General features: G+C 40.6%; 1 protein-coding gene across 2 annotated transcripts; it reads right to left on the bottom strand.

The window, feature by feature from the left end:
* Positions 1–1,084: 1,084 nt before the first annotated feature.
* Positions 1,085–10,786, bottom strand: BNIP1 (BCL2 interacting protein 1). 2 transcript variants are annotated; one of them, XM_018558614.1, is made up of 6 exons: positions 10,687–10,786; positions 9,612–9,704; positions 7,922–8,013; positions 6,024–6,125; positions 4,620–4,738; positions 1,085–1,342 (listed from the first exon to the last, which is right to left on the bottom strand). In XM_018558614.1, the coding sequence occupies exons 1-6, from the start codon at positions 10,768–10,770 to the stop codon at positions 1,149–1,151; spliced, it is 684 nt and encodes a 227-aa protein (XP_018414116.1). In that variant the 5' UTR covers positions 10,771–10,786; the 3' UTR covers positions 1,085–1,148. The 2 variants fall into 2 exon arrangements, with proteins under 2 accessions (XP_018414116.1, XP_018414118.1); XM_018558616.1 differs by lacking the exon at positions 6,024–6,125.
* Between the last annotated feature and the right edge of the window lie 16,020 nt (positions 10,787–26,806).

Below are 26,806 nucleotides of genomic sequence, written 5' to 3'. Positions count from 1 at the left end.
CAGTGTATGTGTGGCTACTGCGCGCACTTAATTTATTAAAGGCTTCTACTGTCATGTTCAGCAGAGCACTAAAATATTTGAGTTGGTCTACAGTGAACTGTAAATTCGCTCAACAACCTTTTAAATGTACACATCTGGCATAAGTCTAAAATCCATATGTAATCATTGTAAACATGCCATCGCGTTTAAGTGGAACCTCAGGCAATCAGCCAAATACATAATGGGAAACGTTGCCTTTTTTTTTTTACCTTTTCCTGAATCTCTAAGGCCTTGGGTTGATGGCTTTAGTTCAGACTCTTCCAAGATGATTTAGAATTCATTGACAGGTGCATTTTACCTGCAGCTGATCTCCTTCTGACCTGCTTCATGTAGGATTTGCACTCCAATAGACTTGTAGGTTAATCAGATTAATGTGAACAAAAGCCTGCTAACCCAGGCCCTAATTCTATGCATCCAGTCTTGCGAAACACAAGTATCTGCCAAACTGTACATTATTGAAACTCTTGTTTCCTAGTTCAGCTTCCCCGTCACCTCCAGCCTGCATAGTGGATAATAAATTAGCATTAGCACACGTCTGATTCCCTATCCAATGGGCAGGCTGGTGCCACAGGAAGTTATAAAGTCTACAGATTACTCAGTCAACATCCTGTCAACACAATGTGGTCTGCGAATCACAAGACTGGCTGTAAAGAATACCAAATCTACATGCATTTCCATTGTGCACTTGACTGCTTATGTGGATTTTGCTTTAAAAGGCCTTTTTTACATAGTTACCTTAACTCTCTCCACTTAACTGCCTCCGATTGTAACTGTTAATAGCTGCCATGCTATATGGAAGTTTAAGTAAGAACTTAAAAATCAATGCAGATTTTTGTTTTGAAGATTCACTTTGTGAAATATTGAAAGGAAAAGAAAATAAGTTAGATGTTGAAACTGCGCCTAGTAGTGATTTTCATGCTAAATTGTGCAGCGAGTTTCTTAACTGATGTGCTCAGAGGCCTTCTTCCAGCAGGGAAATTCATGCTCATTGCAGTCAGAGTTCATATGTTGTTATAAGCCTGCCTTGCAGCACACATAACTATGTCAGAGACACACAGGTTTATGCTAGCAGCCATCAGTAAGTAACGTCCCAGTGTGTGCTGCCTCTGCTAGAATGGAAAGAGCCTCTTCTTTAAAATATACAGTACGGTTGCCAGAAACAAGGCAAGTGCCAGGAAAATGAGCAACTTGTCCGTCAGCTCCCGGCGGTTATATTTGGTAATGAGTTTACGGCCGAGCTGGATGGTTCCAGACATGGACTTGAATTCTTCATTGGCTTCCTGGACTGTCCTGGATGAGGTGGCTGAAGAGAGAAAGAAAACAATGTGAGAAAATAAAAATAAAAACATTATAAAATCAGAAACGTATAATGGAAACACAATTATTTTAAAAAGCAGCCATTTACTGTACTATAAACAATACCCAAGAAAGATTACTTTTATATAATGTCTAAAAACCCTGGAAATCCCTTGCAGCCAAGCTGAACTTTGCTTTAGAAGTACAGATGAGTGGAACTGCAGCCTCTTGCCAGCCACTGTGTGCAGCACATTGTCCAACTCATGCCATGCCTTTAGGATTGCAGTGGTCAAGGAATGCGAGTCATTTCACATACAATGGGCACTCGTATTAAAGAAACATATTAAAGGTTTCCATTTTGTTTAATATACATTATTCTGAAATGTTACTAGTTTGATAACTGATATTTTATCTCATTTTTAGTATATTTAAATCTTTATTTCACAAACCAACATTTAGTACAGGAAGCAAAACATGATATTTTGTCTAAAAGCCAAGCTTGATTTTCCCACTCCGGGTATGTTTTCTGTCAAACTGTTAAGTAAATGGCATCTTTGCTTGAGGAGTGGAGGTGGTTGGTGTGCTTTCCTCTGAGTCATTTAGGTTTTATTTTCAGCACAGAGGTTATAAGGAAGACAGTTGACAGAACAAAGAACCTGCATAGAGTGCTACCTTTCGTTGCAACTGTTAAATATGAAACATTTCATGTCTGCCTTGTTAACAGTAATATATACAGTATAGGTGTCTGTAAATAACTGAAAAAATAGTACGCTTACTGCATCCCCAATTATGAATGATTAGGAAGTGCTCTACATCACTTCCTGTTCATTCATGATTGAGGACATAGTAACTGATACTATATCCACAATTTATGAATGGACAGGAGCACTCAGTATAGAGCAGTGGTTCTCAAGCTGTAGAACCTCAGGGCCCACATTTGTCCTTGGTCATTAAGTCGTGACCCAAGTCGCACCACACTGGAACGTATGGCATTGCAGTACCGCATGTTCTGGTGGATCAAACTGTGGGCAGGACGTGTGTTTAGGGTACCAGTTAAATGAATTGTAATGCAGCGCATCTCCAGCACTTTCCCCACCAGAATGAACAGTAGGTGGTGTGATTGCATGGTAGTTTGCAATTAAAACAGTGACAGACACATTCTCACACACAAATACACAAAAGATTTAGGGGTTCATGTGGGCTGCTGTGTTGTGACAGAGCTCCATCAATAGGTGCATTGATTGTACTGCTCCCTTGCACTTCCTCATGAGGTTCCGGGAGCCAGAATGTGACATCACTCCAGTCCAGGCACCTCTATAGGACAAGCAAGCTATAGGACAAGCATAAACACACTGAACATAGGGCCCCGACCCACTTTTGAGTCACGACCCACCAGTTGAGAACCACTGGTATAGAGGATTCCTGTTCATTCATAACAGGGGCTGCAGAATAACAGATTTAGGAATCTATTTTTCTATTTCAAAAAGGAAATATCAGGGATCTGTTTAGACTCCTGATATTTCCCCAGAACCCCAAAAGGAAAGTAAAAAAATAAATAAAAACATTAATGAAAATTAAATATTAAAACTTTTTTTTAAAAGTTATAACAAAACAAAATTTGGTTTTGTATTATGATGCACAAGCCTGCATCACTGTACAGCCAGATAGGTCACTGTACTGCTTCCTAATCCCCTCCTGAACTTGACACAATAATACTGTTGGCTCATTATTTACACAAGATGGATGCACAAAGGTGATATAGGAAGATAAATTGCTGAACCAGAACACAAGTGCGTCACCTGCCCAGGTGCACTGTATTGCAGACGGAAATTACAAGAATGGCTGATCAGTACAACAAACATTTGCATTTACCGGTTTGCTGGGATCTCCACTTAAAGTGACACTAAACTCAGGAGTTAAACCTTACAAATACATTCAAGTACCTCAACTATTAACAAAAATGTAGCGTATTTATGTACCACTTAGATGTAGATCTTCAAATCATCTCTGAATTGGTGCTGACACTGTCCTTCCTTCTGGAGGGTGGTTACTCTTGTTCCCCATGGTCCCTGTGTGTGTTGTAAAGTAGCCCCTGCTCCAAGCTTGCGCTTGACGGAATACAATCTCACTTTTAGTTTACAAATTTGTATCGAGATTGTAGTCCATCACGGCCACCCTCCAGAAGGAAGGACAGTGTCAGCACCACAAATAAGATACATTTTTGTTAATAGTTAGGGTACTTGAATGTATTTTTAAGATTTAAAACGGAGAACTATGGGAAGAGTGAAATACACTCATTTTCAGAGACAGAGCCGACATGTGGCACTGCAGCTGCCACACATCGGCTCTATTGATCAATAACTGAGCCATCACAAACTGTCAGTCACCGCTCCCCAAAGGGATTCTCCCCTCTCCATTCCACCAGAGCTTATTGGAGGGACTGACCGGGGAGGGGGCGGGTACAGAGCCAGCTGTCAATGAGGTAGCAGGATGGATCCCGACAATATTGTCTGGATATTTTACAGCTGCAGTGTGGCTCTGCTCTGTAAGCATATAGCAGGCAATAGCCAGGTATATGCTGAGCTTTGGGTCACAAGAGGATAGTAAATGTCCTCCTGTGACCCTAAAGAGAACTACGGCCCAAAAAGGTTTAGCCATAGTTCTTTTTTAACTCCTGAGTTTAGTGTCACTTTAAGTTTAAAGGGTAAAGTTTATCTAAAAGCAGAACCTTTTTTCAGTGTTATAAACAGTGGTGAGGGGTTAGAACCACTGTCAGATTTATATTGCTGTCTGCTAGGAAGATTCACCCTCTGTAATTGTTCTGGTGTCGCGTTTACATGCGTCAAGCGTATAACATTAATGCAGCCTATTGACCGCTGACAGCCGACATTCTGCACATGCGTGGTCCGCCATATAGCTATGCATTGTTGATATATATGGCGGACCACGTATGCGCAGAATGATCTCAACCAGTCATTCATGAATGACTGAAGGCCATTCATTTAATGCATACACCACCGCTGATGAATGCCTCATTTGGAGCCAATATTCTGGCGCTGCTGGCTACACGTTGTTGATATTGACACATCGGCCAGTGGCAGCCAATAGGCTGGAATAAATCTGTAAGCATGTAAATGTTACATGTATTCAGAAAGCAATTTGAGCAGGATCTTGCTCCCATCAAGATCCTGCGCATTATGTAGAGTATTTCCATACGCCAGTGTCCATAAGCCCTATTTCATTTAGCGTGTACTGTAGTATATGTAACACATATATGGCCATACCTAGAGTATGCATAGTTATTTCGCTTTGCTGCACCTGCTGAGCCATCATTCGACTGACACTCATTAGGCTTTCCGTAATGCCGCTTGTGGACTCTGCCAGGTTTTCTTTGGTTACATTCCTGCGAAGCAGAAAAACATAAAATTACTTATTGGTTTCTTGCATGCAACTTTCCATGAGAACAGTAAACACAAAATACTACTAAACATCATGCCCACTAGGGATGCACCGATACCGGTTTTTCGGTATCAAGTACCAATACATTGCTTTCGGTACTCGTCTATACCAAGTACCGATACCGGTGCTTCCGCTGGCGTGGAGACGGCTTCCCGGGCAATCTGACTGCCCGAGAAGCCGGCTCCATGGTGTCTGGCCAGCTTGATTGTGCTTGGCCGGTAAACAGGCTTCCAAGCCAATCAGCATGGAGCTTGCTTCCTGGGCAATCAGGAAGCCGGGAGGCGGGTCATTGCTTGCCGCCCAGCTTCCTGATCGCACTGGAAGCTTGCTCCATGTTCCCCTTCCTCTGGCTGGAAGTTCTGGTATCGAGGAAGGTATCGGAGCATCGGACGAGTACTCGACCAAATACTCAGTATCGGAACTAATAATAGTATTGGTGCATCCCTAATGCCAACTGCATAGTACTATTGTTAAGATTCTTCTGTGCTTAGATGTGCACGTGTCCGCTTGAGATTTCTATCAACTAGGAAAATTTAAATATACACAGTGTGTGAATGTTACAATAATAACTCTGAAGGGTCTATCTGTAAAAAAAAAAAAAACAAAAAACAGGAAAAATTAAGTTTCTTGCAAAAGTGAAAAACCAACCCATAGACACCACCATACACATCAAATTCCTTGATAAAACCTAGGTGGTGACTATGGACAAGCGCCTCACCTATAAGGCAATAGGGCTTCCAGCTTATAGTCCAATTCTAGGGTTGGGAATGCGTGGTGTGAGCAGGTGATATGGAATCCCCTGTGGCATGGTCTAAGCACCAGCCGGTTTTCATCAGAGCTCCCGAAGGTGGAGATGGATTTCAATGCATGCTGGTGCTAGGATGCGAAATGGCAAAGAAGCAAGGCATATTAAACTGCAGGTGAGGCGGGTGACAACCATAGCTGCAAGCTCTGTATAGCAAGGAAGCAAGAGCACATGCTTGCGGAACCACAGGTTCCAGCAGAACTACTGCAGCAAGGAGGTAACAACAAACCACAAGCTTCTGAAGACAACAGCTCTACAGCTGATCTGTGATACCTAGCCAAACGCTTTTTAATTGTTGTCATTAGTTTTGATTAGGCACATTGGCTATCTGATTCTTTGTGTGTGTCCATCCCTGTTTTAGTTAATACGACCATTATAATGTTGAACTCAATAGAAGCCCATAAATTAAAAAGAAAGACCATACCTCTGTCTTGTAGAACTACCGCCATCAAGCAGGTCATCCTTCTCAGAGTTATCAATCGCCAACTTACAAGAAAGATTAGCCTTCCTCCACACACTCTGATTGCTAAAATAAACATATTACATATACCATTAGGCATAAAATCAATACATTGGCTGTTTTTATCCAATAATAATATCATGCATCTACAGCCCTGGCAAATTTGGGTAAGGCAGTATAAAAAAACAATTATAAATGTACAAAATAATCCACAGCAGTTTAAACAAATTTCAGATACAATTTTCTGTTAATGATGGGGGAACAGTGTTCTTCAAGGTCTCTGGAAAAAAAAATTGTGTGACCACATACAAATCCACCGGAGTGCACAACTTCACTCTGGGGTGTTTAGTCCGGAGATGCACTTCCCCACCCCGATAGTGACTAAAAGTGTATTACACTTTCCGTGGAGAGGTCAATATGAGGTGGGGAACGCAAAAGGCGCAATGGAACTATAGGGTGTAAGGACCCTGTGCAACAATGGGAAATGCTTTATTGTACCAAATGATGCCTAAGCTTATAGTAATATGATTCACTTTCACTAAATGTTTGCAATCCCTCTTTGTTCGGGATGCATATTAGATGTGTTTTTGATTACAATTGAAACTGGGGTTGGGCAGATGCCCTGTATTGCCAAGAAAGCTGTTGTACAATGCTGTTGACAAATAAAGAATTTAAAAAAAAAAAAAAAAGGTCTCTGAAAAAAAAGAGGGCAACAAGGCAGCTAAAATCTATTGTTCAGATTATGGCTAGGATATTCCTTTATCATATAAACTATGGGACAAAGGAGATTCCAAACTATTGTTGCCATTTGCTTTCATTCTATAGTTAGTTACCTATGGCAAGTGAACACCTTTCAGTTTAATTCAATTGGTCGGTGTAGGTTACTGCATTTCTATTTTGCCCCTTGACTTACTTAAAAGGCTGCAAGTGTGTTGGCAAATGAAAAAGAAGCAATCATAAAAATATTGCCAAGGCAAGGGAATAACACTGACCCCAACAGATCAGAACACAGAAATGATGTAGACAGTCTGTCAGGCCAGCAAAACACAAAAACTGTAGTGCTAAACAGAGTTATGTGTGTAAACTACAGCATGGTAAGTATAGTAGGGCGAAGCGTCCAAGGCTGGCCACACACCACTAGATTACCTCCCATCAGCATGAACAAGAGAAAAATCAATTGATTCCCTCATTCGCTCTGAAGAACATGAATGGAGGAATCTCCCTAGCCGGCTAATGTATTCGGACAGCCACAGCCTGAATACCAGTGGTTGCATTTGATAGGATGCAGTCCCTGTTCAGCCAACAAGTTTCCACCCAATTTTTAAATCAACTTTTATCATGCTGGGTGGTCAGGACAGGGCCTTCCATGATTCCATTTTTGCCCGTTTCCCGCTGAATTTAGCCATGTGTGGCTAACTTAAAGGGTTAGCTTACATTTTCTCAAAAAATGAAAAGGTGGACTAACTCACAACACTCTGCTTGTGTAACAGTCCTGACACTTGAAAACGTCACTATCCAACCCCAAAGGCTGTACAGCAACATCATGCTTGCAAAGGGGAATGGTCAGCATGGCAATGTGACTGACAGATCAATCAGATTTTTAGGAAACACAACAGCAGCCTCGAAGAGTTTTTCATTGGTCATCGCTGTCTCATGTGGCTGCAGTGACCTATGACTGCTCCACATGGCAAGTATTATGTTGCTATACAGCCTCTGGAGCTGTGCAGTTAGATTTCAATGGGGGGGGGGGGGGTGGGAAATCTACCCAAAGTGATACAGGCAGCCAAAGAAATAAAATGATCCATTCCTTGCTTAACAGGCTTTGTTTCTAGATACAGATACATCTTTAATGTAAAACACACCTGAGCATCTGCTTTTTGTGGCATTCCATCTCTTTCAGTAAGGCTTGCTTGTCTGACTCCTTGTCTTGCTCTTTGGCCATCTGCTCCAGGTCCTTTCAGGAAAGTCATATTAGATACTTTAAAGCTGAACTCCAGTCAGATATAAAAGACAACAATTATTGCAGCTCTGTATTCATTAATACCTCAGTATTGTTTTCCCAATGCAACCAGTGTAAGTAACTAAACTTGATTTGATATCAGCCTCTTGAAATGCTCTGTACAGCAGAAGTCTGATGGTGAGACAGCAATGGGAGCCAATTAGGTGTGCTACATGCAGACAAGGAATATGCTGATCGAATGAGACAGCAGGGACCTCATCCGTCTGTGGCAGAGTGGGCACCACTGTATTTCTTCAACAGTCTATAAAGTGGTGTCAGCCACCTGACTGAGCCGTTTGCTTCCCTGTATAAATTTCGGGACTGGGGGGGACAGGTATACAAATCTTTGGCAGGTAAAACTGGTCCCATATATGTATTTCAACTGTGTATTAGGATATTTGCCCTGCATTCAGCTTTAAACTACAAGTCAACCAGGCTGGAGGGTTTGTGCTAACAATGGCAAAAAACGGGTTACATTAACCTTTTTGCTGCCGCAGACATAAGTACTATGTCCGTGGCAGTATGGCGCTGTAATCACACTTCTGGCTGCTATAGCATTCGGGAGTCAGCTTTCATGTAGCAGTGGTTCTTTACAGCCGCCCAAATTACTTCTACATCTCCTGCCCACCACGTTTCCCGGGCACCGCTGCCCCTCCTGCAGGCCCAGGACAGCTATGGTGGTGTCGGTGGAGAGAGACCAGTGAACACTCACTCGCTGATCTCTTTCTCAGTTGAATGATCATGAAAGTGATGATGATTTAATCACTTCCGGGTTCTGAGCTGTCATTCCCCGGCTGGGGAAGAAGCTGATCGTACATGTGCTGGATCAGCTTCAACGAGCTGCAAAGGTGACACTAAGAGATCTAAAAGGTCACCAGTAATATGCGCTCACATAGGGGACCCCTAGGTAATGGCAAAAAAGATAGCAAAAAAAAAAAAGTTTTACAAAATTAAAATTGAATAAAATAAATAACCCCCCAGCAAAAAAAAATTTAAACCGCACCGCCTCCCACATACACATGATAGAGTGTGAACAATATTTAAATGGTTATTATTCACAGCTAACTCTAATATGATGACCTGTAAAAGCTTTTAAAATGTCGCCTATAAGCAATTGTGTGTACTGTAGTTTTTTTGCCATTTCACAGGCGCACGCAATTTTGAAGTTTGACACTTTTGGTATCCATCACTGCAACCTCATCTTTTATATTTTACCAAAAAATTGGGTAATATGTTGTGTGTAATACACTGTGCTTAAAGCACTACGATTAACTTAACTGTATTTTTACTGAAAATGTGGGTTTGATAAACAGTTGCACTAATATCATGTGACAAACAAAATTGCAACTGCCACTATTTTATTCTTCAGGGTCTTTGCTTTTAGGAAATATATAAATCTGGGTGGGGGGGTCTTAGTAATCTTCAGGCCGAACGTGAGTGGCTCTGGCAGCAAAAGGGTTAAACCACAGGCTTACCAGACTGGGTGTATTCTACCAGCAATGACAATTATCTAGTTATATTAATAGAAATATGCAATTGTATTCTCCCCTTACCTGTATCCTCAGTCTTAAGAGCTGGAACTTGTCTTTCACTTGAGCATTGAGGTCGTTCAGTGCACTGATGGGTCCGATGCATTCCCGGATATCCTGGGAACAGCAGAGTAGATAGATCATACCTTATTTTTTATGGGCAAAATCAAATATTTAGCTTTGCTTCAATTTAAAAGAAAATGCAGTTGTATGAGTATTTATACAATGTGTATAAATAGGACCCTTCTCCTCAGGGTTCCTGAACACTGCGTTCAGATCTGTACAGCGTATAGTTTTCTATAGATCTGAACGTAGCAGTATTGTATATTATGGGTCCATGCACACTGGGTTCAGATCCGTAGAGTGTATAGTTTTCTAAAGATCTGAACGTAGCAGTATTGTATATTATGGGTCCATGTACACTGTGTTCAGATCAATACAGTGTATAGTTTTCTAAAGATCTGAACGTAGCAGTATTGTATATTATGGGTCCATGCACACTGCGTTCAGATCTAAACAGCGTATAGTTTTCTATAGATCTGAACGTAGCAGTATTGTATATTATGGGTCCATGCACACTGCGTTCAGATCTAAACAGCATATAGTTGTCTATAGATCTGAACGGAGCAGTATTGTATATTATGGGTCCATGTACACTGCGTTCAGATCTATACAGCGTATAGTTTTTATAGATCTGTACGTAGCAGTATTGTATATTATGGGTCCATGTACACTGCGTTCAGATCTATACAGTGTATAGTTTTCTATAGATCTGAACAGAGCAGTATTGTATATTATGAGTCCATGTACGCTGCGTTCAGATCTATACAGTGTATAGTTTTCTATAGATCTGACAGATCTTGTGTCACATATGTTCCAAACCTGAACACAGGTCCACCGATCACTGTGCAGAGCTGAGATGTGTGCAGTTACCGTATAAACTTGTTATGCAATAGCAAATTTTTGGTCATTTTTACTTTACTGTCACCTTAAATGAGAAGAAATAATTCTTCCATTGATTTGTGTGATTAGCCGGCAGCCCTCTGCCTTGCACACTGACTCCTCCACTTTCACAGAGCCCGGCCACCTCCCTACCTACCTGGATCAGCGCTTTGATCTCCAGATCATACTTGATGATTTCTTGGTGACAGATTTCTACGTGGACATCCCGAGAAGCCGCCATCTCTCTCCTCTACGGAGTCTGGAGAGGGTCAAATCCCGTCACCTCAGTATCACGCTTGCCTCTACCGCCACCTGCAGGTTACATGGAAGATATACAAGCCAAGCTTCTAGTAGGAGATCATTCAACCATTCAATAATACTACTACCTCATAGCTCTTGCCTGTTCCTCTATCTCACTCGTGTCCCTCTTTCAGGTTTTATACATAAATGCATCATTAGTATTTTTTAAAGACTAGCTCCATGTTTGAACCATTTCTGCACTGAATTTTGCATGGTCACCTTAATTCCAGGTGTCATCCAGTCGGCTAGGTGACAAACTGAGACCCTTTCTTCTTCTTCTTCAGCGTCCACAGTGGTCGGTCTGCAATGCTGCATACAAAGGCACTCACACTTCAGATAGGTAAGCACCATTCTGTACTTTCTGTCAGCCCAGAGTGTGATAATGCTAGGATACGGTTAAGCAAGCTCAGCACGCCAGCTGTTGTGGAACTACAAGGCCCATGATGCATTGCAAGACTGCTAGCCGAAGGCATGACACCCAGAGGCAGAGGCATGACGGATTTGAAGTTTCATCACAGCCAGAGTGCCAAGGTGTACAGGAATTTCTGCTGGCAGAACCCATTAACAGTGACTCCAACTTATTGGCTGCAGTTACTGTTCAGCTGATATTTTCTGGACCAACTCCTTGGATAAAAGTCAGTCAAAAATAAACGGGGGGGGAGAGAGAACTTGACCAAAATTCATCCAGTGCACAGTCAGTTTAAGAGTAGTGTTACAATGTGTATATTGCAAAAAAAATAAAACACACAGGGGTTATTGAATGCCACCATAAGAAAGCTCTATAGGTGTTAAAAAGGATATAAAATTCATGGGTACAGTGTTGCAGGACCGAGTAACTGTCATTCTATCACAGCACTGAAATCGGAAAAAGGGCCTGGTAATAAAGGAGTATTATTATTATTGCATTATAATAATTATTATTACTCAAGTAGCTAAGAAGCTATGTCAAATCACCTATTTGTCATGTTATTATTATCCTGAGCACCAATAGCATTAAAGGAGAACTATAGGGTCAGGGCTTTTCCCCATAGTTCTCCTAAGGGTCTCGGGAGGACACAAACTAGCGTCCTCCCGTCACCCAAAGCTCAATATACCGTGGTATACTGAGATGCCGCCGCCGGGACGGATCCTGACATTACTGTCTGGATCCACCTAGCTGCGTGAGTGACAGCTGGCTCTGCCTATCTAGAGGCAGAGCCAGCTGTTCCCGCCCCTCCCCTGTCCATTCCGCCTGTCAGTGCTGGAGGATCGGACAGGGGAGGGGAGCAATCCCTGCAGTTAGCAGTGAGTGACAGTCACGGCTCTCTGCAGGGAGATGATCAAGAAGTGAGCGAGCGCCGGTATGTGTTCGCTCACTTCCCGATCTACTGAGCCGACCTATGACAGTTTCACTGTCATAGGTCGGCTAGAACTCTGAGGCTGAGTGATTTTCACTCACCTCATCGTTCTCCTTTACGTAAATATGCCTTAGAGTGACATTTTTATAGGTTAAAAATAGGGCTGTGCAAATTAACGATTAATTTCTCGATTAATCGTTAATCTTTCTGATCGATGAAAAATTTTTTGATCGGATAAAACATTTTTGAAGCTTTCTGCACGAGCGCCAGCCAAGGCATTGGCCTATACACATACAGCACAGCAATTAAGTAATAAAATGAACTAGGATCACACTAATCCAGCACGTTATTATTCTGAGTTGCCCCACTCAAGCGGCGGCCATATTGAGTGGGGCACGTGAGATTAATAACGTGCTGGATTAGTGTGATCCTAGTTCATTTTATGACTTCATTGCTGTGCTGTATGTGTATAGGCCAATGTAGTTGGATCTGTATGTGCGTTATAATGAATCAAAATTAAATCGATTAAATCGATTTTAAAAAAATTCGATTAATCGAACATGAAAATTGTAATCATTACCAGCCCTAGTTAAAAAGGTGTTTACACTCATTTTGTGAAATAATAAAATCCCTTTAAAACACGAGTCCATTCAAAAAAATATTGTTTTATTGGTAGATGCTGGAAAGTTATACCAGCTGACAAGGTCTTATATTATTCAGGGACTTTGTTAATGACATGTTTGCACTTAGCCTACTTGGTCAGCAATCCTGCTGTGTCCCTTCTGAGAGGTTCCACTCTCAATGTTGGATTTTTTACATTATGGTAAATACCAAAACACATACTGGTACATGAAAATACCCACTTGCTAAGAATTATGGAAGGGATAAATAAATATCCAAGACATTAGAATTCAGGGGGTGATTTAGCCTATCAGGCCCCACCTATAAAATATGTCTGTGTGGACTACACCTTTAAAGTATTTTCATGGGCAAAATGTTTTGCTTTGGTTTTGGACAGTGTTGGTTAAAACCCCTTTATTTTTTTTGCCGTGTGTGCCCTATTGGAGCGATTTCCCTTCACTTCCTGTTCCAGAGAACCAGCAGGAAGGAAGAGGAAAACGCATCATCAGTTAAGGAAAATTCCCTAGACAGTTGACACCAGAACAAGTGTTCCTATTGGAGGATTTTCCTTTATTTTCTGTTCTGGTGACAACCATAAAGTGTTGCATTCCCATCACTTTCTGCCCCAGTGAAGATCACCAGGACAAATAGAGACATTAATTTGCCCAGCAGTGACACAGGTGTGTTGTTGTTTGAGGCTAAGCTCAACAAAACACTCAAGACAAGGAATCCCATTCATTGCTATGGCCTCTGTCCACACCCAAGTGTTTTGATACAAGCAGAAAAACAGCTGATGTTGGGAAAAGTACGTGAGCTACCTTTTGGCAGCTTACAGTGCTTTTTGGTCCCATAGACTTCAATGGGAGAGGCCTGCAAATGCGTGTTTCAAGCGTTTTTGCTCGTTTTGTCGCACAAACTTTCCTACTGAAGTCTAAGGGACCAAAAAGTGGTGTAATCTGCCAAAAAGTAGCTTGTGTACTTTTTTCAGCAACAGGCGTTTTTCTGCTTGCGAACAGGGGCCATTGGAATGAACAGGATTCCTTGTCTTGAGCATTTTGTCACGCTTACCTTTGGAGTGAAAAAGCACCTAGGTGTGAAGAGGGAGTAGGGGTTAGTTCACACCAGAAATTGCATCACAAATGCGTGCGTCTGCACAGTTGCATTGCGATCCGTTTTCTTTTATTCTGCATACTCTTTAGTACATGGGTGGTATAAAACTATCTAGCTGGGCTGTATATAAAAACATCAAAGTTGCTGAGAAAGAGAACTCACCACATTTTTCTTTTTGCACCCTGTTCAGGCCGGAAAAATCAGGGTATAATTTGGCAGTTATCTCCCTCCACTTTCCCATCTTCTGCCGATTGTTTTTGTAGTTGGGATGCCTAGGATCATAGAGCAGTGGTCAGCCCTCTACATATTTTATGAAGATGTCAGCATCCAGATTGGCCATGGCTCCAATAGCTCTTCTACCTACAAAGAGGAAGTCCCTGGATGATGACACAATCAATCTTGTGGATGTGTTCCGGTGTGTTTGCTAATGTTTTTGATGCGTTTTGATTCGTTCCGGCGCGATCAGATGCAGCTAAAATAGGGCGAGCAGTACTTTTTCTGACTGCACCGGAAAGGACTGCAGTGGTGTGAATACAGCACGAGAAAACCCATAGGAAAGCATTGTGATGTATTTTGGCTGCAGCAGCCAAACTCAACAGACTGCATCACAACTGCATATGGTGTGAACTAACCCTAAGGCCCCATTCACACTGAGCGGAAAATCCAGCAATTTCCGCGGCGATATCGCGCTTTTTTGCTGCGCGATGTCGCGAGAAGTTGCCGGCCAGTGATTTCCAATGGAGCTGTCTTAATGTACAGCTCCATGTCGCCCATCGCTCATCGCGGTCGCAAGTTGCGCCTGCAGGACCCTTTTTCCCGCGGATGTCATGCAGATTTCCTTTTTTTTTTATTAATACAGCCCGACGGTGAAGGTCGCTGGAACGTCGCCCGAACCGTCGCGCTATCCTGCCGCGCAGAAATCTGCTCGAGATAAGTGTCGCTTAGTGTAAATGGGGCCTAAAGGAAACCTGTAATAAGAAAAACATGGGGCTTCTAGTGTTGACCCTTTTGCTTCGGTACTTTCACCGACCTGTAACGTTGTAGCAATGTTACCATCAACCTACCATCCAGAGAATGAGCATTTCAGGAGGTCACCAATGGAAGCCACATATGTCTTTCACCAAGTTTCAGCATGCTTTTCAATTGCAGTGCAACTAAAATTCGCCTTTAGTTTGACTTGGATTTCTGCAATTCCACCACTTTACCTTTGATATATATTGTGAATGCTAACAATCACGTGTCATTGCAACTGCCCAGTCACATAATTATGTATGGTCAAATGTAAAAATATGTGTCGCAACACATCACAATACTGAATGACAAATGATAGAGGGACTATACAGCTGCAATCTCTCTGCTGTACATCAAGCATGATCCCTCTGTGCTATGACTGTTACTTTTGCTTTGTATCAAGCACTCACTCCACACGTTGCATTGACCTTTTTTATGTACAAGAGCAAATTTGTAGACAAATGGAGGGTGTGGGTACCTTCGAGGCCCACCCTGATGTTAGGGAGGAGGCTCTGTGGCCTTTATGGGTTTTCTTTACCTCCCCCCTCTCTCGTCAGGAAAGCCAGCCCCCGCACCCCCGTACTTGGAGCACCACGGACTTCCTTTTTTTTGGGGAAGTTGCATTGACCAGGGACAGTTGGCAATGTTCACACAATGCTGCAACTCTGACTACCATGGGTCCCAACAATCTATTTATGAGTCATGTGGCAGGTTGCATGCCCTTCTACTCAATACAAAAGCCACAACCCGTCACAGACTAGGAGTATTTTCCGTTTCCATGGATCTTGTCTACCTAGAAGTCACCATTGCAACTAAGCCATCGGGATTTGTGTCTATGCAAGCAAATAAAAACAATACACATGATTTGTGAAGAGACAAAATAGCTTTATTAAATAAAAGGCAAAACAGAAACAGACTGAAATAAAAGACATTTTTGCAAACACTTTTTTTTTTACAGTATTTCTTTTTTAACTTTTGCATTACATACTCCAGATTCTATTCCAGCTACCAAGCCTCCTCCTGTGCATTAAATTATACAAGGGGCAAACGTCTGTTGTACAGTGGTAAACATGGCAGTACAATGACTTGACATGCAGGTTTTGAAAGAAAGCATACATCCACTACAGGAACCCTGAAGATGTTATGGAATGGAGGGCTGCAATAGAGGCAGAGAACTGTGTGCATGTATTCATCATAGCCATTGAGTTTACAACCTTGACCAATCAAAACATACAACAAGCACACAGATGGGGAGGAGTTAAATGGGTTCGCTTCCATTCGACACCAACGTGCCTCTACAATCAAACAGTTTGCAGGAAAATAGATGACAACACTTAGCAGACTGTAAATAGATAGTTCAGCATGAACAATGTAATACAAAGTTCGCTGTTCCTTTTTTTTTTTATTTGTTTGAGAACCATCCCAAACAGACAGAATCAGCAAGAACCTATTTCTAATATATTAAAGTGCCATCTGCTGATAAATCATGTGCAAAAATATTATTAGTAACTACTAATGTGGAGTAGAGGAGTAGCTTCTCATATGCATCTCCACAATGACTCATAGCAGCATTAACCAGAGCTTCCAAAAGTAGATTAAGTCCAGGTTTTTCGGTTACAAGTGCCAGTGAGTACTGAGTGACTGGTGTATTACACCCTGAAAATCCACGTAAGGACCACAAGACTGAGATATTATTGATTTTGGCTGGTAACATCTAAACAAAAAGGTTTGAAAGCGCAATGGTTGGTGCCACTGTGGCTGCAAGTCTGATCGTTTATTAACACTCATTACATACATACACAGCGTGACTTCGACTAATTCAATGTCAGATAGCTGTGGAGGAAATTAACAAAAGGAGATGCATATGACCGCATTCTGTCAAGTGCGGCGAAATGATCTTTATTATGGAAAACTGCTGTACTACTGTATCATTTACACTTTCACCAGCAGATAACATTATCACCGAGAAAATCTACAAGCTAGCCCCATTGCTCAAAACAGGAGAGAGGCACTCAAAATTGTCACCTTGTATAAGGTACATCTCTTTTTCTTAGTGAATGTCACACACACGTTAAAACATCGCTTCTCAAATGGTCCACACAAAAAAAAAGGGCCTAGAACAAGGCCAGCTTCTATCTGAATGTACAAGTAAGGCACAATTATAAAAACACATCACACACGACAGGCAAGGGAAACAGACAGTTGGGTCTCATAAGTGCACTGCCTGACCCACAGTAGGTTCTGAAACCTCTTTCCAACACACTGTAGGATCTTTTAGCAGCAGAATGAAAACTGACGTGTCCTTAAAAGTAATACTGGAATAAAACGGTTTAGGTTTAGATGTTGTTAAGGAAAGTGAAATGAGAAACCACCATAAATCAAGGTCATAAACATGACCAGTAGTACCATAACTGAACAGAGAAACCTGGTGGCCTCCCTAAAGTGACTAGTTTTGACAATTTAGAAAAATAGCCCTTTCCCCCCCTTCCCAGAATTTTTGTGAAGAAATTACCCAGATAAGAATGAGAAAACCTTAAAAAAACAGGACTGTGGCAAGACTATGGACATTTACATATTCTTCACAAGGAGCTTTAGAATGAGCTCTCACTGACCTCTGTAGCTGCAGACACTGTAGAGTTCATCCTCCAGTTTCACAAAAGAAGCACTAATGTCATTCAGTTCTGGTGCCAGCACTTTGCTTTCTCCCCTTTCTGGTGCACCTACTTTGTATTTACAATCCAGGGGTAGAAAGATGGCAACCTGCCAAGTCACTGGGGGAGTAAAAGGAACTAAACTGCTCAAATGAAACTAAGTACTTTCTGCTGTACACTTCAAATGAGTGACGCCAGAGTGCCTGCAGCTAGTGAGGTCAGTGAGGGCTTGTTTTAAAAGTTTACTAAATAGCCTGGCCACAGATGTACTTTAAAGAGCAATGACAAACACTGCCGACTGGTTGTTGTAAGAGAAATGTCACTTAAGCTCTTGTTAACTCCTATCAGATCTCCATCATTCTCTATATTCGGGAAAGCAGGAATTAATGGAATTCTATGCTTTCATCTACTTACGAATACCTACCGGCAGTGATAGAAGCAGTATGGGGATGCAGGGTGCCGAGGGGAAAGGATCTTCCTGAAACGAGAATCTCCCCTCTTGGTAGCTACAGTATGCCCCCCGAGACCTCAGGGAATAAACTACCAACCACAATCTCCCCAAGAAAATCAGTGTGGTTTATTGTAAATAATCCTCCCAGCCTTGCGTGACGTGTGTATGCCAAGAAAAATATTAACATTAAAAATGAATTTTCCAAGGGGATTTACAACACACATACAGAGTTATGTCAGGTGATCGTATTCAACCTGCAAGAAACCCAAGTGCACAGCTGGTTGTGTCCAGTGTAGCTAGAATCTGGCTGTTCTGAAACTACATACAGATGCAGAAATGAGTATATATACATAATGATGTTTTACAATACAACTTGTTTTCTTAATTAGAGCAAGAACTATACACTGAAAGATTTACATTATCATATATAAATGTATATTATATATATATTATGACAATAGAGGAAGCAGAATATTACTGGCATCGAAGTACAACCATGTCTAGACTGTTTTTAAATACCACAGAGTCTCCTGGTTAAAGAGTAAAGCCGCACAGCTTTTTCTTCTAGAACTGTGTCATTGTGTGGAGGGTGCATGGTGGCTCCTGGTGGTCTGGGCCAAGCTCAGACAGTCGCTAATTATAGTCACATTGGTCCTTGGTTAAAGTATTCTGCGTACTTGGTTCATTACTGTAAACTAGCTAGGCCTCAGAAAAGCATTTTAGGTGCTGTTTCATTGGGGCTTTCTGTCCAATTTACCAATTCATCCGATAGCTAGGAGAGCTTTGATACCGATCAACTCATGCAAAACAGAAAACACTTAAGGGTCAACACCAATTCAGGACCTGTAATAAAATCTCTAAATTCAGGACTGTCTTACCATGTCCACGATGACAAGGTCAAACCATGCAAATTCAAAACTAACCTGAGGCATAACTTTCCTCTGTATCATGACCGCCAGCTGTATTTAGTTTACATCAAGTATTGCTGCAGCATACAGAGCAGTCCAGAGTTAGCAGCAAATGGCAGGAATATATATGTATGAATGTAAAACAAAACTATTTCTTTTAACAAAGTGCTTTTTGTACATATACATAAATACTTATAAAATAAAAGTGTCAGTTGGAAAAAAGTGAAGTCTAAAATCTCTCAACAGCACCTGCTCACTATACAAACTGGCAATAACATTGTGTGGCCATCTGGAGACTGGAGTGACCATTTCTGATGTCACGGATAAAAAGGGATGAGAAGGAATGACATGAAGTGGCAGGAAAAGAAAACAATTATGGCAAAACATACAATTGTCTTGTGCCATACTGAGGCAAAACATGGCCCTTATTTTCCTAGTCGTAAAATAATGATTGGGTTGTACCCACGGGCACTTCGGATGTGCTTATGCTAGGTTTGCTTTATATAGCATAGGCAATGGAATTCAAGAGTCACCTCCTAACTTCAGGTTCCATACAAATCCATGCAGAAAGTGCAATACAGGTAAAAGATAATTCTGAACTCAGGATGTGCCCTTTTTCCTGTATGTAGTGAGTCCATCCAATTACCTGTTGCACGCTATTAAACCTGAAAGATCATTAGTATAAATCAGGATTATGTCTTATGATTCAAAGAACCGTAGGTAAGGTAACAGTTGAGTTCTAATAGTGGAATATATTAGGGGAAAATGATGTAAGCAAATGAAATGATGTGAGCAAACGGCTGTTCCTGCAACATATCACGTGTAAGCCTCACTTTTTTAACCTGCCTTGGAAAATGGCAAACTGAATCAGATTGGCTGCCATGGACAATGCTCCTCTTTGCTTGAGTTTATAAATATAAATCACCCCCATTCCATCTTAAAGCATGAGCACCCATAAAACATAGCATTTACATGTCAACGGAAAGAAATTATTTACAGAGTGCCTTTTAGATGTCAATAAAACTGAGAGGTACAATGGTAGATTGTCTGGAACATAGATCTGTACGACATAACTTGTGCCACCACAGTCAGCACTGAACCTCTACCGTAGACAAGGCACCCCCAGCAGAACAGTGCAAAAGGAGTAAATGCTTTGTGTGCATGCCATTTTGTCAACAATAGAACGACAATCATTCTCCATACAAAACAGATGCGAAAACTACACAGGACAACTGCAGAAAAAAATACTGCAATCTTTGCTGCCGTAATAATTATTGTAATGCCACAACAACCAATTCGAATAGATGGCCGTCGTATAGGAAAACAACGTAGTATTGTTTAAAGTCTTGTCTTGTGGTAAAATACATCCTGCATGTCGGAATAATGCTAGATTATACAGGCTTCCCTTAACACAAAATGTATTCTTAAGTCACATCTGGTCAGAAAAGCCCAAACAATAAAAATAAAAACATCTTGAATTGTTTTAGCATGTTACCTGAGTCTTTTGTGCTTTTTATTGGGATTCGGGGGCATGTTTGTATGGACTCAAGCATAGGTAGCTAGGATTATCTGTCAGATGTTTGGAGTGTTATATATAGCCCTGTGTTAATTAGAAGCGAGTGTAATGCCAGAGGAAAGGATTTCCGGAAGTTGTGTGTTTACAAGTTTCAGTCTACTGTATAAATGGCTTGGGATTTTTATTACAGCAGTGAGGGGTTGATACATACAGTACATTGGATTGCCCTCTAACAGTTGAACGTGGTAAAGGACATTATAGCTGTGCATTGTGGGGCTCTTTAAACAAGGAACAAAGCGCAGTAGCCTAGAACATGCAATCAGAATTCCTTCCTGACCTGACTGTAGTGAATCTGGTTGGCTGCTATAGATTTCTGAAATTTAAAAGCATCATCACTGCGCTTTGCATTCTTATTACCGAAGCCCGACTCTCAACTGGCAAATACCAGTGAGCAATTCTTGTTCTATCTGTGGAAATACCTGCAGAAAAAGACATCACTGCATTGAATTAAGCTTATAAAACTGAAAAGTAAAAGTCAGTATATACGTTTCTCAAAAAAGGCAGGAAGGAAGCAGACTAGGAAGCAACAACGGTTGTTAATAAGGCACTCCGAAATGTATGCCAACTACCAAATGTCATTACTGACAAAGTCAAACAGAAATGTTATGCGGAACGGTCTGGCCTTTTTTTTTTTGGACAACAAAGTGCAAAAAATACATGTATGAAGAGCACCTCCCAAAAAACGCACTTGGGCATGAACATAGCAGCTACCGAAGGACGGACCCTTCGGTATGTGGGCCAAAGGCGTAGACACAGAACGTATCATTTCATTGTGAGACTGTTGGGACTTTGGCTGGGACTGTCAGTGTTTGTCATGTACATCAGTAAGCGATAGAGGGCAGCGTCCAGAAAAGGCAAAGCACTGGACTTCCTAGTCTAGTCCTGTTTCTAGTGAACAGCCAACTTTACAATAGATGGTCCATGGAAAATAATGTCAATCTTAACTAATCCACAAGAAAAAGGAAGTTCATAGTACATTTCCTTAAAAAGATATAGCACTGTAGAATGTACATGGAGTGTAATGTTATTCTATACTCACCTCAGCACCGTTTATTACATACTCTTATCCTGCATCTAGCAAAACATGGCTCATCTAGCTGACAAGGGGTACAACTAAGTAATCTGCATCAAGCCTTCTAGGGAAAAAGGAATACAGGGCCTTATGTCAAAATTTAAAAACGCTTCGCAGTTACTATGGGTTCAAACATGCTGCTGATCCCGATCAGCAACAGGTCAGGATCAATCACGCATGGCTAACTCAGTAGACAGGGCTTGAAAATAAATAAATGATACACAGTATCTATCCAACTGTGCTCAAAACAGCCCTATTCAGTAAAACCGGGAAACCAATGATGATTTAAAGAGTGCAAAAAGCCATAGCAACCAATAAGATTTCAGATCACCACAAAATGAACCTTCACTGGTTGCTATGGCTTACTGCACTCTGAACATTATCTTTAGTCTGAATAAGGCTGCAAGTGTCTACCAGAACAATCTTTTACATTGAATGGTGACATGAAAATGTTTAAAAGGAAACACCAGACTATTTACTGTGTAGCTTTTGTTTCAGATGCACCATTTGGAGGCTCAAAGATATCTTTCACCAAGTTTGGGGCCTGCTGCAGACACAGAAGCCTGTCTGCTCATAATGTTAGTTCCAAATGTATTTGGACACAAACTAGCCATTGCATATAAAAGTAGTGCAGCAATGGACCTTATGAATCAATACATCAAAGGGCTGAAAATATTCACTCACTGACTGGAAACATTTTACAGCAGAGTCTTCTGCTACTCACAATAAAAATTAAAAAGTGCCCATAAACTGGCGCTATACAGATATACAGTACTGGGAAATCTTATAAGGACTAGATTTTCCTTTCAATCACCTCTGATTATTTAGAGCCAGTCCTGGGGTTGAGCACAGGTTCAGAAAACTGTTGGCCGAACTTTCTAGCATTGAACTGTCTGCTGCCCAGGACATGTTGAAGCATTAGCACTGTTCTAACGTGTCCACAACAGACTAGAGTTCTCTGGAGGACACAAATATTAATGCTCAAAAGATACTTTGCGGGATGCAGCTTAGACTCAGCGTGATAGTAATGGCGTACACTGCTCAGCACCACATGTACTGAAAATGTCTAATACCCAGATCCACTTAAGTTAGGTATACATGCTATTTTCTTCAAAGAAAATAAAACAGATTCCTCAATCAACGCTTACGAGAGTTGATTGAGAAATCTCCTGCCGTTTCCTATGTACGCCGACAGCAGCCGCTGTCACTATACCCCAACAGAGCTGGCAGCTCATTGACTGCTAGTTCTGTTCGGCCAACAATTTTCCGACATGCTCGTCAGCTAATCATGGGAAGCTGGTCAGAAAGGTGCCGACAGTGGTACCCTCCCTTGCATTGAATTTGAAGTGTGTATACCCGGCTTTAGACATTGCACCTGAGGAAGCCAAACACAAAAGCAACAATCTCACCACTAGATATTTCCTAGTGTTATTTAGAATGGCAAATGTAATTAAGTCCTAAAAAGGGCCTTCTCACATGATCACACACTTGTAACACACTGCTGTGCTTTTCCTGGGTGATAAATACCATCTGGGCAGACTTCGCAATGCCAATATATGGATTACTAGGAAGAACACTGATATTTTTTGGTTTATTTCACCAGGATAGAGGTATATAGGGGAGTATACTGTGCATGTCTACATGCAGGTGGCCAGTCTCCTAATCCACAAAGCAGAACTGGAGGTAGGGTACAAGGGGTAAATCTGCCTGTTCAAATAAGCATTAATGTTTATACAAACAGATCTTATTGAATGCATTACTATGAAAACATGTATACATATATTGGGCATGCACATTGTAGAGGGTGCTAGAGACAAGCTGATGAATAATGGGGCACTTGGTAAACATCTACCAATTCAGCTTGAAGTAGGCAGATAATATAGAATAACATGCTGTGCAATGAAGGCAGCCTAAAATCTCAATATCTGCACAGGCATAGGTTTACATTTGTGAAAAAAACAGCTGCTCATACATACATAAATATACCTTTTACTAGTAGTGGATAGTGGAGGATAGTGCCTCCACTATCTAGGAAAGGCAGACATGTTACAGGCTAGTGTGTGTGAGTATGAACCAGATTACTATAAAACAAATCGTGAGATAGTCGCACTGTATTTTCTCAGGAACAATGCCTTTCCCATAACTGCTGGTGTCTAACAAGACGAAAAGAAAACAAATAATAATGGACATTTCTGATGCACTTTGTAATTCTCTGTTTCCGTTTAAGACCTAAAAACAGATTCGACCCCCAAATTTAAAAAAACATAAGGCACGTCTAAGGGAGCAATCTTTTTTTTTTTTTTGGCATTACAACTACCAAAGTGCTGCAAATGTCTTTATTTACAGCAAGAAAAAAAAACCTTTGTATAGTTTTAGTAAACTAAAATGTTCAATCTATGTATTGTCCAAGAATGTATTAATGAAAATATAATCTCTGACTGAGCCAGATTACAGAAGAAATTCCAGCCAATACTACAAACGTTTGCATTTGGTGGGACATTGTGATTTATACATAGCAAGAGTCCATGTACCTCTCTATGTCCTGACAAAAGATGGAGTGCTGGTTAAGGTCCCATGCTGATTTTTTCTTCTGCTGCCTCTTAACCCACAATCTGATTTAGGCAAAACAAGAGAATATCATCCTTACCCACATGGGTCACTTTCCGAATAAACGGAGACGTCAGAACAAATTGGTGATTCCTGTGTTCTGCCTGAATGAGAATGTGCAGCAAATGGAGTGAGGAGGCTTCTGGACCTTTAGCAGCAGCTGATCTCATATGAGGGACCATAGGCATGAACCGAAACGTGCTATGTGTTGTAACATGATGAAACAGTTAAACCAAACACTGGCTGGAATGGCTCTTTAATAGCTCGGTATTAAATACTTTTTTGTTTTGTTTCCTGATTGTGGGAACTTCTACAAATGAACTACAGACAGCCATAGGACTGGGTTAACTTTGAACATTTTAAAGTTGACCTAGACTCTAATATTAGGTCTACTTTTATAGATTACTCAGGCAATAGGGAGGCAGGCTTCAAACATATACCTGCGAGATGCAATCCTGTAGCATTCCAATTTAGGGTCATGTGTCCTAGAACCACAGTGGCCTGCTCTGTGGCATGTCAGCACAGTCTTCAGGGAAAGGGAATGGAGACTCTGCTGAGGTTGGAACCCACAATACCAGAGCTGCTTCAGGTCATGTCAACCAATATGTTGGTTTTAGGTCATGTTACCAGAAACCAGAGTGCTGAACAATCTGCTTTTACATCCCTGAGTATCTGATATCTTTGCCCCCTTAGCTAGCCTCCTAATAGCTGGGAAATCTGGGTAAAAAAGTGGACTTAACTTTATAGTTTAGGCCTGCTTTAAGACTCCATCTTCCCTAATGTAAACCAAGAAAGAATATCCCAACACTTTCTGTAGCCACTAAAGTTACTAAATGCAGGATAAAGCCAAATTCACCAAAAGACAAAAAATGAAAACCAAATCCCTAACAACCAAATAAGCATATCTTGCAGAAAAGGTACAAAAATATATTATTATTTTTTTTCCTTTTTTTGTCTTTTTTCTTTTTTTTTTGGTCTTTTTGTAACCTCTTTTAACATCTTACATTTGTTTATTTTTTTTGTATCAGGTCATGCTCTGTATGATCAACAAGATTAACAAAAATATTGGCAAAGTATTAGAATTTCTAAAGCTCTCCCTCTTTTTTTTTTCGCTCAAGTTCAATATATTTGGGTGCATATTACAATAGCAAAAATAGAGATATTTATATATATATTTTCTTTTACAACATATAGGCCTACAACATGTCTCTGGCTAGGGAAAATATCAGATTCTGGAAGTTTGTTTATATCAATGAAATGTAGCAGCACCATCTACCCTCCAAAAATCTGAAAAAATAAATTCAAAATCTAATAAAAAAGAAAAAAAGAAAAGAAAAGCAACTACACACATATATATATATATTCTATATTTATCTAACAAGGGAAATCAGTCACCTTGTTGTAGACAGACTGTGAATAAACCCTCCGAGTTTACATACAGACTCAGAAAATTGGACCACTACAAAAACAAAACAAAAAATTCACAGTATTATAACTCCTAACTAATTCCAAAATTCTGCTGACCTAAACTTTTAAATATATATATATTTTTAATGTTTACATTCATTACAGTATCTTATAAGCTGTGCAAATCTTTACTTTGACTGGCAGTCTGCCACCTCAACGTGTTTTGTCTTTGGTACAAAATAAAAAGAAAACAATCAAAAGTAATGTGCAATTTTTCTTCCTTTTCAAACTAAAAGTACCAAAGAGAGAGAAAAAAAAAAAAAAAGAGAACACAAATAAAAAAGTGCAGCTTTTAAATCAAGAGCCACCGTTTTATGTTTTTCCTATTTTGTTGCCTTTTATGGGTTTTTTTTAACCTTTTTGTGGGGTTTTTTTTTCAATGTCTATACAATTCACAGACTCTGTGGCACATATCTACATTTTCAACATATTCCTATATACATTCAGAGAAAAAAAAGGAAGTCACAAGGATTTTTTTTTTCTTAAAACAAACATGTAAGCTCAACCCAATAAATATATATCCAACTATGCATTTAAGCCCACTACACTAAAGTTTTTTAAATATTTTGTAACGGTTCAAAGCATACAAAAAAAAAAAAAAGCAACTTTAAGCAGTAGAAGTGTCTTCTCACTCTGCAAATTACAAGGCACAAAGATAAATCTTTTATAAATCGCAGTCCCACTTCTGACAAACTATTCGCTATCGCAAAGTCTATTTTTTTTTTAGAGTCAGCCAGATTGTGATTGGAGCCACTTATGGTGACCGCGGCTTTTTTAACATGAGCGCGGCACACACAGGCATAGATGTAAAGCCTGGCATAATAGAATCTGCAATTCTAACATCCCAGAAGAGTAAGTCTTCTTATCACATGTGTTTGAAGCTTATTCTGAATAATTTTGGCATTAGCTCAAAACTATGGGAACGTAAAAGGAAAAAAAAAAAAGAAAAAAAGTCTGACTAAGACAGATGTTAACTTGCAATACGTTTTGACTATTTCTTTTGCACATTTAGGTTCAGTATTTATAAATCTATGGCAATGATAGAATTGCTGCGGCTTGTATGCTAAGAACAAAGAATTACGCACAACCAGAAGTTGTGATAAACAAGAGCTCCATGCAATGGGTACTCGCCACTTGCAGACAAGTTTGTTTGCTTCACTAGCTCA

This window comes from Nanorana parkeri, unplaced genomic scaffold (genome assembly GCF_000935625.1).
Source record: "Nanorana parkeri isolate BGI_ZX_2015 unplaced genomic scaffold, ASM93562v1 scaffold348, whole genome shotgun sequence".
Lineage (NCBI taxonomy): Eukaryota > Metazoa > Chordata > Amphibia > Anura > Dicroglossidae > Nanorana > Nanorana parkeri.
Note: the sequence above shows the minus strand (reverse complement) of the source record. Positions and strands in the feature narration are given on the sequence as shown.